At 43.8% G+C, this 14,007-nt stretch overlaps 1 protein-coding gene across 1 annotated transcript in view; it reads left to right on the top strand.

Annotated features, from left to right (window-relative positions):
- Positions 1–14,007, top strand: part of LOC142573088 (mitochondrial intermediate peptidase) — a 67,662-nt gene that overhangs the window by 46,484 nt on the left and 7,171 nt on the right. Inside the window, exons 9-12 of the mRNA XM_075682600.1 lie at positions 1,185–1,237; positions 2,048–2,201; positions 5,941–6,075; positions 9,727–9,948. Of these exons, the coding sequence (XP_075538715.1) occupies positions 1,185–1,237; positions 2,048–2,201; positions 5,941–6,075; positions 9,727–9,948 (564 nt within the window). The remainder of the gene's footprint in view (positions 1–1,184; positions 1,238–2,047; positions 2,202–5,940; positions 6,076–9,726; positions 9,949–14,007) is intronic.

The raw sequence follows: 14,007 nt of genomic DNA, 5'->3' as shown, positions 1-14,007 counted from the left end.
CCACTTCCTTTGTGACTTCAAACAAATATTCGCCGATTGCACCAGCTGGCCAGTTACGCTTGCATGTAAGAGAGTTAAAAAAAAAAAGTGGAGAAGCTTTCCTGGCATAAGAGGATTTTTAAGGTCGTTGGGTGAGATGGCGTCGTTCGTGGCTGCTCACCTAGTTTGCACAGAAGCGACAAACATCCATCATATACTGGATGTACCCGAGGAAGAGTACCACTTCAAGGCAGTTTCCTATTATGTTAAGCTAAATAAATTCTTTTTACGTCGTTTTACCCCCGTTGTAAGTCTACTTCATTTACAGCTTTGAAGTAAGCTATTTGGGTGCAGCTGGTCATCTTGCCAATCATTCTTCTAATAAGACATACAAATTTCATGGTCCCTTCGAGTTCATCTTAAAGGGAGTCTACTGTAGTACGCGTGTGTATCTGTGCACCAAAAACAGACATCACAATTCTGTAAACTGCATGCATTAGAGAGTCTAGAATGGACACATACGTACTTTCAGCTTACATGCCTTTGTTGCAGTGTTTGCAAGGGTTTTGCAAAGGTCCTACTTTCATATTAATGGTATGCATCACAGCGGTGTATAACACATAAATTTTGTCTGCTTTAGATGTATTATTAGGTGCTGTCTATAGATTGGCAATATTCTCTTTCATTGTTGTGTAACAGAGTTGCAAAAATAATAGTTTTCTTTTTCAAATTGTGCAATTTTCAACAATATCTATCGCAAAATTGTCGGTCTGACAAATAGCTTGGAACGCAGTGCACGGTTGCTTGCAAACGTGAAGCCGTGCGTTATTTGCATGCAGTGATATGAGACACTGACCGAACAGGTCGGTGTATTTAATGGGTGCAAACAAGTACTTGAAGGAACTGTTTGTGGAGGATGAGTTTGGTTCAGTGTGTGTTTTAGACTCTGGTATATGTCTGACATGTCTGTGGTGTTTGAGCACCAGGAGTTGATGCTTAGTGAGGGGTGGGTTCCCTTGTGAAAATGTATCCAAATTTATCTTATCGTCTGTACTTGCAAATGGTCATTAAACTAGCACAGCATTCCTCCCAAACACTAGAAGAAGTTCAGCTTAAACTGATTCTCGCTATGTGTGGGTTCCGCATAATTTTTGCATCTTTCTAATCCATCGCGATGCTCTTGGTCTTTTTTTTTTTTTCTTCAGGTGCTTCAAGCTTGGGACATCCCATATTTCACATCCTGTGCACGACAAGCGAAGTGAGTACCATGGCAATGTCCCGTTTTCACGAGGTCGCAGCACACACCATGCTCAATTGAATATGGACCGAGACAGACCAGCAGTCGTTGCTTAGTGGCTTTGGCATTGAGCTTCGCCAGCATCGGCATCGCCGCGGCCGCATTTTGATGGGGGTGAAATGCAAAAACACCCGTGTGCCATGCATTGGGCGCATATTAAAGAACCCCAGGTGGTCAAAATTAACCCAGATTCCCCCATTATTACCTCATAATCAGATTGTGGTTTTGGCATGCAAAACCCCAGAATTTAATAAAATTTAAGAAATTTGAAAAATTGGATCTTATTTCTTTCTCTCAGACTTATCTTGTGATGCATAATGATTCCTGAGCAATCATTATGTCAGAGAGGGTAAACCTTTAAGGGTGGTAAAAAAAAAGAAAAAAAAAGGACATACAGAAAAGGTGTCCTTTTTTTCTGTTGATCAACAATTCTGTTGCTCATATAAAATAAGACAAAGTGGAAATTTACTTCAGGAAGGTGACATTTATTCGAAAAAATGTTTTTACCCTGTCAGGAGAGTGCGCTTTACTGCCCATTTTGGCTGCGTGTTCAGTTCACTGTTGAATGGGCTCCTTCTTCCAGTTGTTATTTACAACAAGCACACATCAACGAACAAGCTCGAACCATTTGAGAGCTGCATGATAACAAAACAACACTGGAGTAGTTGGGCTCATTCTTTGTCTTTTTTTGCAAGTGTATGTTTGACAAGTTCAGCTTGTCTTTTGTACAGGAAAGGTTGACTAGCGTTTTACTGCTGCACATGTGTACAGGTTCCAGCTGAAGGCTTCTGACTATGCCCCGTACCTCTCCCTCGGCTGCTGCATGGACGGGCTCAATGAGATCTTTCGTGCTCTGTATGGCGTCTACCTCGAGACGGAGGATGTCAAGGCAGGAGAGGTTTGGCATGCAGATGTCATCAAGCTGGTATGTGTCTTAGAGCGTGAAGTGAGGCTTGTTGGTGATGTATAATTAGGTGTGTGGCTTGAGAACATATGATAGATGGGAGAGCTGACAGAAGTGCATCTATCCACTAACCTGTCTGTCTTCTGTTTTCACGCAGTATGCCTAGCTATAGCAGATGCCTTCTGACCGTTGTGTTTATTGCTTGGTGACTGCAACCTTGAGTAGCTTTCGTTCTCTTCTTTATTTACATAAAGCTGCCACTTTATTCTTTCTCAAGTTGCATAAATCTCAACGAAACTGAGGTCGAAAAAGTTTTCTGCCACAAAGGCGAAAGCCCTTTCTGGAGTTAAAGAGAAACAGAAAACTTCCTTGACCATAGAAGAAATGGCTGGGATGATTAAAGTTCTGGACTGTTGGCAACACTATTCCAAGCCAGTGAGGGCAGACTGACTGTCCAGATGTTCAGCAGCTGTATTTGTCTCTTCCACTAAATTTGTAAACATTCATGTTTATGTTACATTTTTCTTACACCAGATATTTCAGTTCTTTTTCTTTCCTAATTTGATCTGGCAATCAGTTAAAGAGCTGTTACTTGGCATTCACATGCTCCTAGCTGATATTGTATTGCCAAAACACATATGTATCAGCTAAAACATGCTATTATAAAGAGGAAAACTTCTTTCACTTTTATTTGCCTGCCAACATGTAAAAAAAAGGCAAAAAAATGGCAAAAATTTGTGGGTTTCAGCGATTCCTTTATTGCTGAACTCATTTATGGAAAATTATTTCTGCGGAAGCTTGCAAGGTGGAGGAAAGTTAATGAAAGAGAAAATTGTCATTCGTTCAATTGTAGCGTGAAGCTAGAACAAAAACCCACATGGGTTTCTCTGAGAGATAGCTTAGCAGTTGAAAAATATTTTGTCTTGGTCCGAGATTCGAACTCGGGACCAACAATGCCTTTCTGGGACGGTCACACTACCATCTGAGCTAACCATAGCAGAGCGATGAGAGTAGAATGACCCCCTCATAAAGTCATTGGTCTTGAGTTTGACCTCCGAACCAGGACGAATTTTTCTTAAACAGCAAAGCTTTCTTTCTTATAAACCCATATGGGCTCCCGAAAGAACTTCTTCAGTAAGTTGGTGCTTAGGCTTGCTGTGATTCTTGTTTTGATAGGCGATTTGCCACGTGAAGTTTATACAGCAAGCCGTATAAACTTCTTTTGTAGCTTCTTGCTGTGGTCAGACAGATGACATTGTATTCTTTCACGAACTCATTTACACGGCAGCAAGCAGGCTGTCGTGATGGACACTGCTGCTTTCTCAACAACAACTTACTATTTGCCATGCACTAGTGGTATGCGAATACTGAATAGTGGATTTCAGATTGAATATCGAATTGAATCAAGAAACAATGGCCGAATATTGAATATTATAAAATTTAACACAAACCTTTATGCTTCCAAATATTGTGCAAAAAACAGTGCTGCAGATGCTCAGGAGGCTAATCACATAACAAAAATCTTGCTAGCTATCAGCAACTTAGGTACATGTGAATCGAGATGTACTATAATATGCGCTACTCTTAATAAAGGGAACACCAAATTAGTATGTCAGTACACACAACTCATTTCATATATGAAGGTCTGAAATATATTTTTTATCAATAGAATTTCTGTCAAATAGAATTAAGTGCTGTTTTCCATCTGAAGCTGAAGAAATGGTGAAGCTGTCCTAAGTTCCAATGGGGTTTTCAGTTTAATAATGGGCCATCCTGCGCTTAATGGCAATCTTCTATTGCTTAGAAAGTATTATCTTGCAGTTTTCTTCCAGGAAATACGGACACTTTTACATCTTTAGGGCAGGTAGTTTCCGTGGGTCATCGTCAGTGCGTTATGGTCAGCTCATTAAGGCCAATCTACACGACAGACAAGAGCGAGGAATGCACATTGTGTCACTCGGCACCGCTCCGCACGGTCATTGGCGCTGTACGTGTCAACCGTGGTCGACGCCAATGGTAAAGGGCTCTAAAGTTGGGAGGCCAAATGCATAGACGTCTGGAGCAGGGGTTCAGTGTGCTGTCACATGATATTTTCGAGCCCACTATGTAAACCCCAAGTTGGTCTTGTGGCAGGTTAATCAATGCTACGAAAAGATACCGTTTGCGCCTGTGAACGGCATTCAGAACGCGGGGCCACCCTACGGTATATTGCAAAGATGGCAGCTGTGACCGTGCAGTGGTGGTCCCGTGCTCTAGCTTTCATTGGTGAGGCGGTTTGTTGACTTTCTGAGGGTCATGCGACAGCGTTGAATAGATCTGCATTGATTCATTAGCCATAACTTTAGTCGTTGACAACTGACGGTACAGCTCTGATAAGGCACAACTGGATAGACAGTGTCACCAAAGGTGTGGCCCTAATGAAAATTCGCCGCCGGCCAATGCAACAACAGGCTGCACATTGTCGCAGAAAGCTCGTTTGTTCCTATGGGGGGCTTATCAGTGATTCTTCGCGAGATCAAGCATAGGATTTAGACTGGTGGCCCTTGAAGCAGCGTTTGGGTCCGCGGTCAACTACCGCGAGCACGCTTGCCACGTTCATCTGTGTGCTCGTATGTAAGTAGAAAGCTGTGATCCCCGTGAATCTGGGTGCATGAAAACTGAATGCGCTATTCAATGCGATCAGCGTGCCTTCCGGTGGCTAATCAGCCCGATTATCTCGCATGCTTCTGTTTCCACACATGCTGCTTTGGTGTTCGCATGGCATTAATCGATTTGATCGGTCCAGTTGACCTGGTCGAACCTTATACCGATAAAGATTGCATGCGGGGAGAACGTTGTGCTTGTGAAGGCACCGACTGCGGCCGAGTCATTCACCAAAAGTGCTGATATTAGAAAACTCGAATTTTTGATAATCGATTCACAAATTGAATTATCCTCATGCTCCCTATTCGATTCAAATATTCAGGTATTGGCACACCCTTACCATGCACACTCGTGAGCAAAAGCATACGGACCAAAGATTGTGCGCTAAAATTCGTTTTCTCCTCTGTCTGTGGTTACAACTTGAAATTAAAGACTGCAGTCCAAACTTGGCATTACAAATTTTCTAGTGCACTCATCAGCTTCCACTTATGCGTCTTACAAAGAAATTCTGCGTTTTTGGCAACCCTGTGGTCCGTATACTTTTGCTCACAGGTGTACACAACACTGTCCTCGTTTACAACGACATTGCCTATTGTGGCCTCTGAAATGCATGCACAAATGCCACGACTCTCCAAGTTTGTGTGGAGCACAAAACCCTTCCTAATTACGAAGAGCCAAACTGATGTGATAGCACAATGGTTCAGCAGGTCCAGCTCCCAACTGCACGTTGCCACAGGGGTAGAATTTTGAATCCCTGTTGCTGTGGTGGCCTAAGCTTTGTTTTCTTTGTGCTGTGGTGAGGGTGAAGGTGGTGATGAGGAAATAGCCTAATAGTGACACGACAATGATGACAACAACAGCTGTTGTCTGCCATCATTGTCACAACAGAAAGTACAAACAGATGGATGGACACAGCAAACCCAGTTTAGAGATTTTAACTACTCTCGCAGCAACATTGCCTCTGCATGGAGGTGCCATGATAAGCCTTGAAGTCTGTTAATTAGCTGTGCGACTGAAAGACACAGGATTAATTAAGTTCATTAGCTTGCCATGCTATATGCTGTATGGATATAAAGTGTGTGCTGCTCGCTAACTTTTACGATGCTGCCGTGCCCAGGCGGTGAAAGAGGAGGAGGGTGGAACTTTACTGGGCCACATCTACTGCGACTTCTTTGAGCGCCAAGAGAAGCCCAACCAGGACTGTCATTTCACCATTCAGGGTGGACGCATGCTGCCGGACGGCTCTTATCAGGTAATGACGTTGTGTGGCTCTCATAAGACGGTCCGTGGACCTCTTGAAGGCATTTCTATCCGTTGTTGTGGTTTGGTGGTTGTGTCATTCTGCTGCTGGACAGAAGTTCACTGATGCGATTCCCAGACCGTACTGCTGCATTTTGAGTAGGTGGAATACAAAAACTGTCATCTACGTAGACTGAGAAACAAATTAAGAACCCCTAGTGGTCAAAATTTGACTATAGCCCTCCACTGTGACATCTCATAGTCCCAGGTTGCCTCTGAGTACTAGACCGTCAATCATCCACAGCCCATTTAGTTTATCAATCACAATGAATCGTTCAATTGTGATGTTTGACCTCGCTGTATAAAAAAAATTGTCTTATTTCGTGACCATGTGGTACAGTTAAACCTCAATATAACAGACTTCAATATAACAATATTCTCTGTATAACGAAATATTTAAATTTTCATAACTTCTTGTCCATGGAACACCGTGTATTTAGAACCTTAATATAATGAAGTGTGTTTATACACAATTTCAATGTAATGAAATTTCACTACTGCCACAAAGGAACACCGAGACAATAAATGGCCACTTATGCGGACGCAAATAGTGAAGTGGTTGAATTACACGTGGCTGCATGCAAACGCACCTCTCAAATCACGCACCACGCAACCAAGAGCGACCTCCGAAGCGAAGCAGCGTCATGTTTGGGACGAACTCCAAGTGAGATGAGATAACATTGCACCCCACAGTCTGTGTTCTTCGGTTTGGCGGAAAGCATGCGGGGGTGAGCTGAAAAAGTTGGTGGCTTGATAAGCACCGTCTGCCCCTGCAAGCATGGGGGAAGGGTGGGAGGAGCAAGCTCATGGTAATGCAATCAAGCCCGCTCAGGGGAGGGGAGAGGGTGGGGGGGCGGAGTGGGAAGCAGGTTGGCGTACGTATCCTTTTCTATTGCAGCTGTGCATCGCTGTCAGCAGCCCGTGTTCCCTATTTTAGAGGTAATCTGCCTGGTGTGCGAAGAGTGGGCATGCCAAGATGGCGGGACATTGTTTGCACTGTCCTTCCACACGTTTAGTATTGGAAGTTGCGTAAAATCAAGTTTCGGAGGCGCGTTGAAGCGAGAGGCACACGAAGAATTCGCTCCCCGCTGCTGGTGCTTTTTCATGATAGCGTCGTCCTAGTATGGCCGACATCAGTCGCAGGAGTGGAGTGGATGCGAAAGTGTGGCTGGCTTCGCTTCCCTGCATCCGATTTGAAGATGCTGCCAACAATGCATGAAACTGTATCTTTCATCGCTGACTCTCAAATTCAACAAAATGAATTTTTTCTCATTCAAGTTTACTTTTTTCTATCACCCAATAATTCGGAAAATTTTGCGACCCCTTCCGTATATTTATCGGTGACCGTGCTTATGTACGTAAAAGGTGAAATTTCAATACAACAAAATTTCAGTATAACAATGAAAATTGATAATTTTACGAACTTCGTTATATTGAGGTTTAACTGTAGTACTACATACTTCTGTGAGTGACCTAGTGCTGCAGTCATCACATTTTGGTTCTGTAAGATTGTACATACCTTAAGAATACCTTGCAACACCTTCCATTAAAGTAGCTGTGTTCTTGTGAAAGGAAAACATGCCATTTCATTTTTGTAGCATGAATCTGCAAAGGAAACCTACATAAGTTTTTTGGAAAGTTTTGTGGTTAAAGTCCTGGTTTGAGAACAGAATGCAGTACTACAGCCATTCTGGAACAGTTGCTCTACCAACTGAACTAACCATGAGGCCCCCCACACTGTACAGTGTGAGGGCTAATTAATACACAACTTGAAACACAAGAACATTAATTAACCAAAACCAAGTGATTAGTCACTGCCTTTGGATGCAGCTGTTTCTTTGTGTCTGATGCTTTGTCGCTCCTCTCATGATTGAAAGTGCACTGGATTGGGCCCAGTGTAGAAAGTGCAAGGCCCACATTACAAGGCCAAGCCAAACGTGTGCAGGGTGCTGCATCTTCTATTCAATGTTTGTTTTCACAGATGCTTGTCAAAAACTTTTATTCCTCCCAATCAAGAATGTTTACTATTGGTGGCTTATGTTTTGAATGATGCATCTGATGCCTCTTGACACCAGTATTGGCAAAAATACAAAGGTCCGAAAATAAAAAATTTGATTGAGGGTGTTTAGATGCCTTTGCACCTTGTAGGGTAGTTGCGACTCTGAAGTGATGGCCAGCAGACCCCAATTCTGGCTATGTGTGTTCTTCACCTCTGTCCTCACCTTTGTCCACGCATCGTAATGCCACTAGGGCTGTATGCTCTTATAGCGTGTTGAATTCCTGCTACATCCATACTCATGAGCAGCCAGGCCACTTTTTATGTTCCTCTGTGTATTGTGCACGAATCCTCTGTAACAGCATCTCTATGAATTCTTTGGCTCTGATGAGGGTATTGGAATAGGAAGCTAAACTGAATCTGTAAACCTTGCTTTTGCTATAGCAGAATAATCGTTCTTGCCGTAACCTTTTTTTGGGTTCTTTTAAAGGTTCTGCGACAGCCAGTGTGTCCCAAACACCAATAGACAAGCATCCTGGTTTCATGTGCTGCAGATTTCGGCCTAGATGTGGCTCACGTTGACCTCGTACTCTTTCAGAGTTGTGTACTACACCTCGAATGCTCTTTCAGTGGTGTCTCTCTCAAGCTTGTCTTTAATCCTGGAACCGTTCATGGATTGAGTCAAGCTGGTGCACTGTTGCCGTGTTGTTGTCTAATACTGCACGTGGCACCTGAATAATCAGTTAATCTGAATAATCAGAATCAGAATAATCAGAGTGTTTTGCACTCATCAGGTGATCCTCTTCAATTTTAGTCTTTTCATGGTGGTTATCTGATCCGTAGCCCTCCGTAGGTCTTGACTGTTGGTTCAGTCAGTCGCCAGCAGCGATGAGGCTCGATGGTAGCTTTCTAACTTTTGCCTCCCAGTTCAAACAGCATCAAAATTTTAAATATGGTGAACGAACAAGCTGACAAAGGCTCAAAACTCAGAGCAATGTTAATTTCAGGGCCGTTTAAACCTACAAAATAAAAATGGCTGCAGTACTGCCAAGTGCACACAAATGCATGACAGTCACGGGGCTTGTCGTAAGCTCCAAAGTAAAGTGTAGGAAAATTTAGAAGAGACTTGATTAGCTATAAAACACACAATAAACGAAATACAGGTGGCACTGCCATTATGAAGTTTTTCGCAAGCGCACCGTGATGCTGCAGACTTTTGCAACATTAACTCAGGTTTAGTTAATTGCTCAGGACTGCCTCGCATTCTAAAGAAACCAAACATGAAGTACAGCAAGTTTCAAAATCTTTGCCTGCACCATAACAACCCGAATATGAGAAAATAACTTTAATGTTCTTGATATCCTGTTGACTTATTGGAGCTAAGAAAAGCTTGGCCTCAATTGCTACCATATGGGCTGCAATTGAGTTTTGAAAGAATGTGTCGTCAGTCTAAACTGATTTAGTATTTCTCTTGAGAGTCCCTTTAACCATCTTGCAGTCACAAACACTGCTTTGTGGTTATTGCCTGCCACTGTGTTCTAATGTACGTCCTACACCAAGCCACTTTTGTACTGCCCCATTTGTGTCATTTTGTTCACTGTCTCCCAGCTTCCAGTGGTGGTGCTGATGCTGAACCTCGCCAGTGCACCATGGGGGGCACCCCCTCTGCTTAGCCCATCATCCCTGGACAACCTGTTCCACGAGATGGGCCATGCCATGCACTCCATGCTGGCGCGCACTCGCTACCAGCATGTCACGGGTACTCGCTGTGCCACTGACCTGGCCGAAGTGCCCTCCATCCTCATGGAGTACTTCTCCTCTGACCCAAGGGTAAAACACTGTGGACCTATTGAAACTTGCTGAGCAGGCAGCTTGGTGCTATTTGACTACCATGAATAGACAGCCTGTTTGAACAAGTACCATAGTTACACATACGTTTTATCACATTACTTGTGATCTACACTATCATAGTTGTGTTGTTGCTGAATATATGCTAGCGATACCAATGTTTATACTTCTTCACTGTTGTACCATATGTAGAAAAAGAGGCCCATCGGGTGAAGTGTAGTAGTCCTTTAGTAGGTTTTTCAAATTGCAGTGAAGCCTCGTTAAACCATAGTTTGCTGGAGCTCAGAAAAAGTGTGTACTAAACTGTAGTACTGCTTAACCAAAAGAGCATGAGATCGCCCACTTACCTATCAAGAACAAAATTACAAGAAATTACAAGAAATTACAATGAAAGGACAGAAAACATGCAGTATTTATTCACATTGCACTTCAAAAGTCTGTTATTTTCATTTGATGCTGCGGCAGGCTAGCAGCGACGATGGTGGCCTCAAACTCACTTAGGCTACGAGCAAGCTTTTCTCGGCAAACACCTACATGAGGCTGACGTGACATGCAGCATCTGCCACTGTCAGGCCTGAATCGCCCGTACTTTCGCTTTCCGTGTCATCCTCGTCGCTGTCACTAGGCAACACTTTGGCAATAACAGAGGCAAGGATGGCAAAAAGTCTAACCTCGAAAAGTCGAACCTCGTAGCAGACGTATTTTCGTGCTCGCAGCAGCATTGCCTAGCAACTTCTCGTTCATATTCCGACTGCCACACACCGTAGTCAACGGTAGATCCCTTTCGCGTGCCAGCACCGACTTCTTCGTGCCACGTTCGACAGCATGAATGATGTCCACTTTTCCTTCTATGCTGAGCACCCAGTTTTTGTCCTGGCTTGCACAACGCCACAACATGGGCCACAGTGCTCTCCGACTCTAGCACGGCGGCGAAAGGATGTTGATGTTGATGTGGCTTCACCCTTCCAAGCTCCCTCTGCATTTACGCTTGGAGACCGTTCCAATCTCTGATGCTCGTTGTTCTGCTGGGCCGATGTACCGCTGTGTTTTCACGACGAAAAGTGAATACACTACATGTTGAGTGATACGTATGCAATAAGCTGGTACAGTTTGTGCGGAATCAAAATGCATTATGTTCAATGGCTGCGGTGTCAGGGATTTGACTCCTACTTTTAAAACGAAACTACTGCTTAAGCGGGTATGGTTTAATGAGGTTTTACTGGATGCGGTTATGTCAAAGTAACCTATAATGTATGACAGAGCTGCTATAAATAAGAGGCAGAATAGTGGTCACATGATACAATTCAACAACCAGCAGCTGCTCGTGTTGGTTTCGCCACTCCTGAGTAATGCATTGGTTCAAAGCATAAGTGCACTCAATAAACAGTTACTTCCAAGTTCTTCATTCTCCTGGATTGCCTTGCCCTACCTTGCCTTTGCTTACTTATTTTGCTTGCTTGCTTCGCTCGCTCGAGAAAGCAAACTTGTGCCAACGAGCATGACTGACAAGAAAAGCAGGTGAAGTGTCACACAGTTATGATTGCCTCTGTGACGTCATGATTGCAGCAGTGCGTGTTCCAGCCAAAAGAAAAAATCCGGCAGAGCCCAACTTTCTATGAATGTCGATGTTATTGCAATTAGCATTGAAACAACGTGTCAACACTTCATATGGCAACTGACGAAACGTGTCATGTACGAGGCATGCATGCAGCCAGGCTGCTCTCTCGTGCTCCCCCACCAGACATGCTGTGTCAACTAGCGCTACCGTGTGAATATATATATATATATATATTCAAACAAGGTTGCCTGAATACAGTAGAGGCTGGTTGATATGAACGCCTTACACATCATTTCCCAGCGCCAACACTTGCAATTGAGAGCACAGAGAAATAACCCAAAACAGTTACACTTCCTTTTTATAGCTTCATGTGTTCCTGCCAAACTCGTACAATCTTTCAGCGCCATCATTCAGTGCATCGCCAAACTGGGATCGTATGATACTTTTTCCAGCCGCCAGATGTCACGTAAACAAGAAAAGGCGCAAGGCACGCACAATTGAGAACAGTAATCGGCCACCACAGCAGCTTCCCTGCAATACTCACTTACCTGTCTCACATGAAAATGCTAGTTCCTATTCCAGTACGAGCAAATCCCCTCCCAGGTCGTTGCGCACTGTGTTCACAGCTGTCATCACTAACTCTATTCCGATAACTATCTTCACTTATCTGTTTCACAGCTTGTGGGGTGTGGTATTGGTGGAAGCATACTGCATGCATTTAGTAAGTGATAACCCAAACGTGCCGCCATCCCCTGCTGCAAGCAGCTTGAAGTGAGTGTCATGGTCCACTCTGGTGGCATCATAGGCATCATGTTCCAGCGTCACCCACCAGCTCAACTTCGTTTCGGTTTTATGTCACTGTCTCTAAACACTCTACAATAGCAAAACGTTAATGTACATCTCGGGTCACTTGGGCCGCTTGATGTGCCTTGACGTCTCATGCTGCAACAATTCGCGCCAAGTGGTCACATCAGAACGTGCCACCAAAATGCCTTGCTAAAAGAAGCTGCTCACTCAGGCTAAATTTGAGGAGTGTAAACAAAAGCTTGCCGAAGCCACAAAATCTGCAAGAGGAAAAATGACAATGCACATCTGGGGCTACTTGGGCATGCGTCGGCCGCTCATGCTGTAACGAATTGCACAACGCTTTGCGTTACGTAGATGTCAACCACAGTTGCATCTTTCACATCTTTTATTGACTTCAGGTCATACGTTTTCCTGGTTAGTACATTTTTTTTTTTTAGAAAATTCTGTATGAATGAATGAGGTTCTACACTATATATGATGGGGGTTCGATTCCACCCGGCACCAGAGAAATTTTTGCTGTTTATTTTTTTTTTCATTGAAGAGTGTCACATACCCAGGGACCTCAGTTTGCATAAAAAGGTTCGTTGAAGAGCTGCACATATCCAGCTACCCTTAGTGAGGGACTCAAGTCATAAAAGGCGTTCATTGAAGTGTGGTGACACATACCCAGTGGCACATACCCACTGACCCAAGTAGTTGTAAAGAGGTTCATTGAAGAGTTGGCACGTACCTAGTTGCACATGCTCGACGCCTTCAAATTGACATCTAAGAAGTTGTGGGCTACAAAGAAAAGTTAAAAACTTCGCGTCTTTATTTGAACAGCTGCGAGGGACCCAACTGCCGATCCACCCATCGTCCATTCCTCTTCCTTCTAGCCTATCTTCGCACCAGCTCATGTGGTGGGCCAGGGCCAGCAGAAGAAGAAGAAAGATGTGCCCCAAGGTTAATTGAAGGGTGGCGCATGCCTAGCTTCACATACCCAGTAACACAACTTGGCTTGAAGCGGGCTAACTGATGTCACTGAAGTGCACCACACACGCATGCTCATTCACCCAAGTTGGCCTCAAAAAGATTCCTTGAAGAGCAACACATACCTAGTGGCACATAGTCAGTGGGCCCAATTGTCGTCAGGTTGATTGATGAATGGAACAGCCTGGGTGGCGCATATGCGCTACCCAGTGTTCGAAGTTGGCATCGAAGAGGTTCGTTGAACAGTGGCACACATCCCGCACCACATATCCAGTGACCCAAAATTGTTGGGAAAATGAACCTCTGACAGCCCCCAGAACGTGGGTGAAGTACCCTAAGAATCGCATTAAAAATATATCAATGAGAAATAAAATTGAGGTGCAGCGCTGCTCTGATTGCTTTCATTTGTGTGGAATGCGCTGCGAATGTGCCATGCAGTTTTTGCCCATCCACTGGCTTGTTGAGACACTGCTTTGCCACAATATTATAAGTTCATTATAACTGAACAACCAAAGTGCCTGGTTGTTATACTGTGGCATTAGGCCACAGTTGCCACAGTTGACTGTGGCATTAAGCCACAGCCCAGTTCAAAAGCATTCGGTTTGTCTTTTGTACAATTTTTAACACCACATTAGTGCATGTTAGGGCATTTCTTACACTGTATTTTTTGTATATGTATTCACATATGGTATTCTAATTATTGTATA

Source organism: Dermacentor variabilis, chromosome 2, assembly GCF_050947875.1.
Source record: "Dermacentor variabilis isolate Ectoservices chromosome 2, ASM5094787v1, whole genome shotgun sequence".
Taxonomy (NCBI): Eukaryota; Metazoa; Arthropoda; class Arachnida; order Ixodida; family Ixodidae; genus Dermacentor; species Dermacentor variabilis.
Note: the sequence above shows the minus strand (reverse complement) of the source record. Positions and strands in the feature narration are given on the sequence as shown.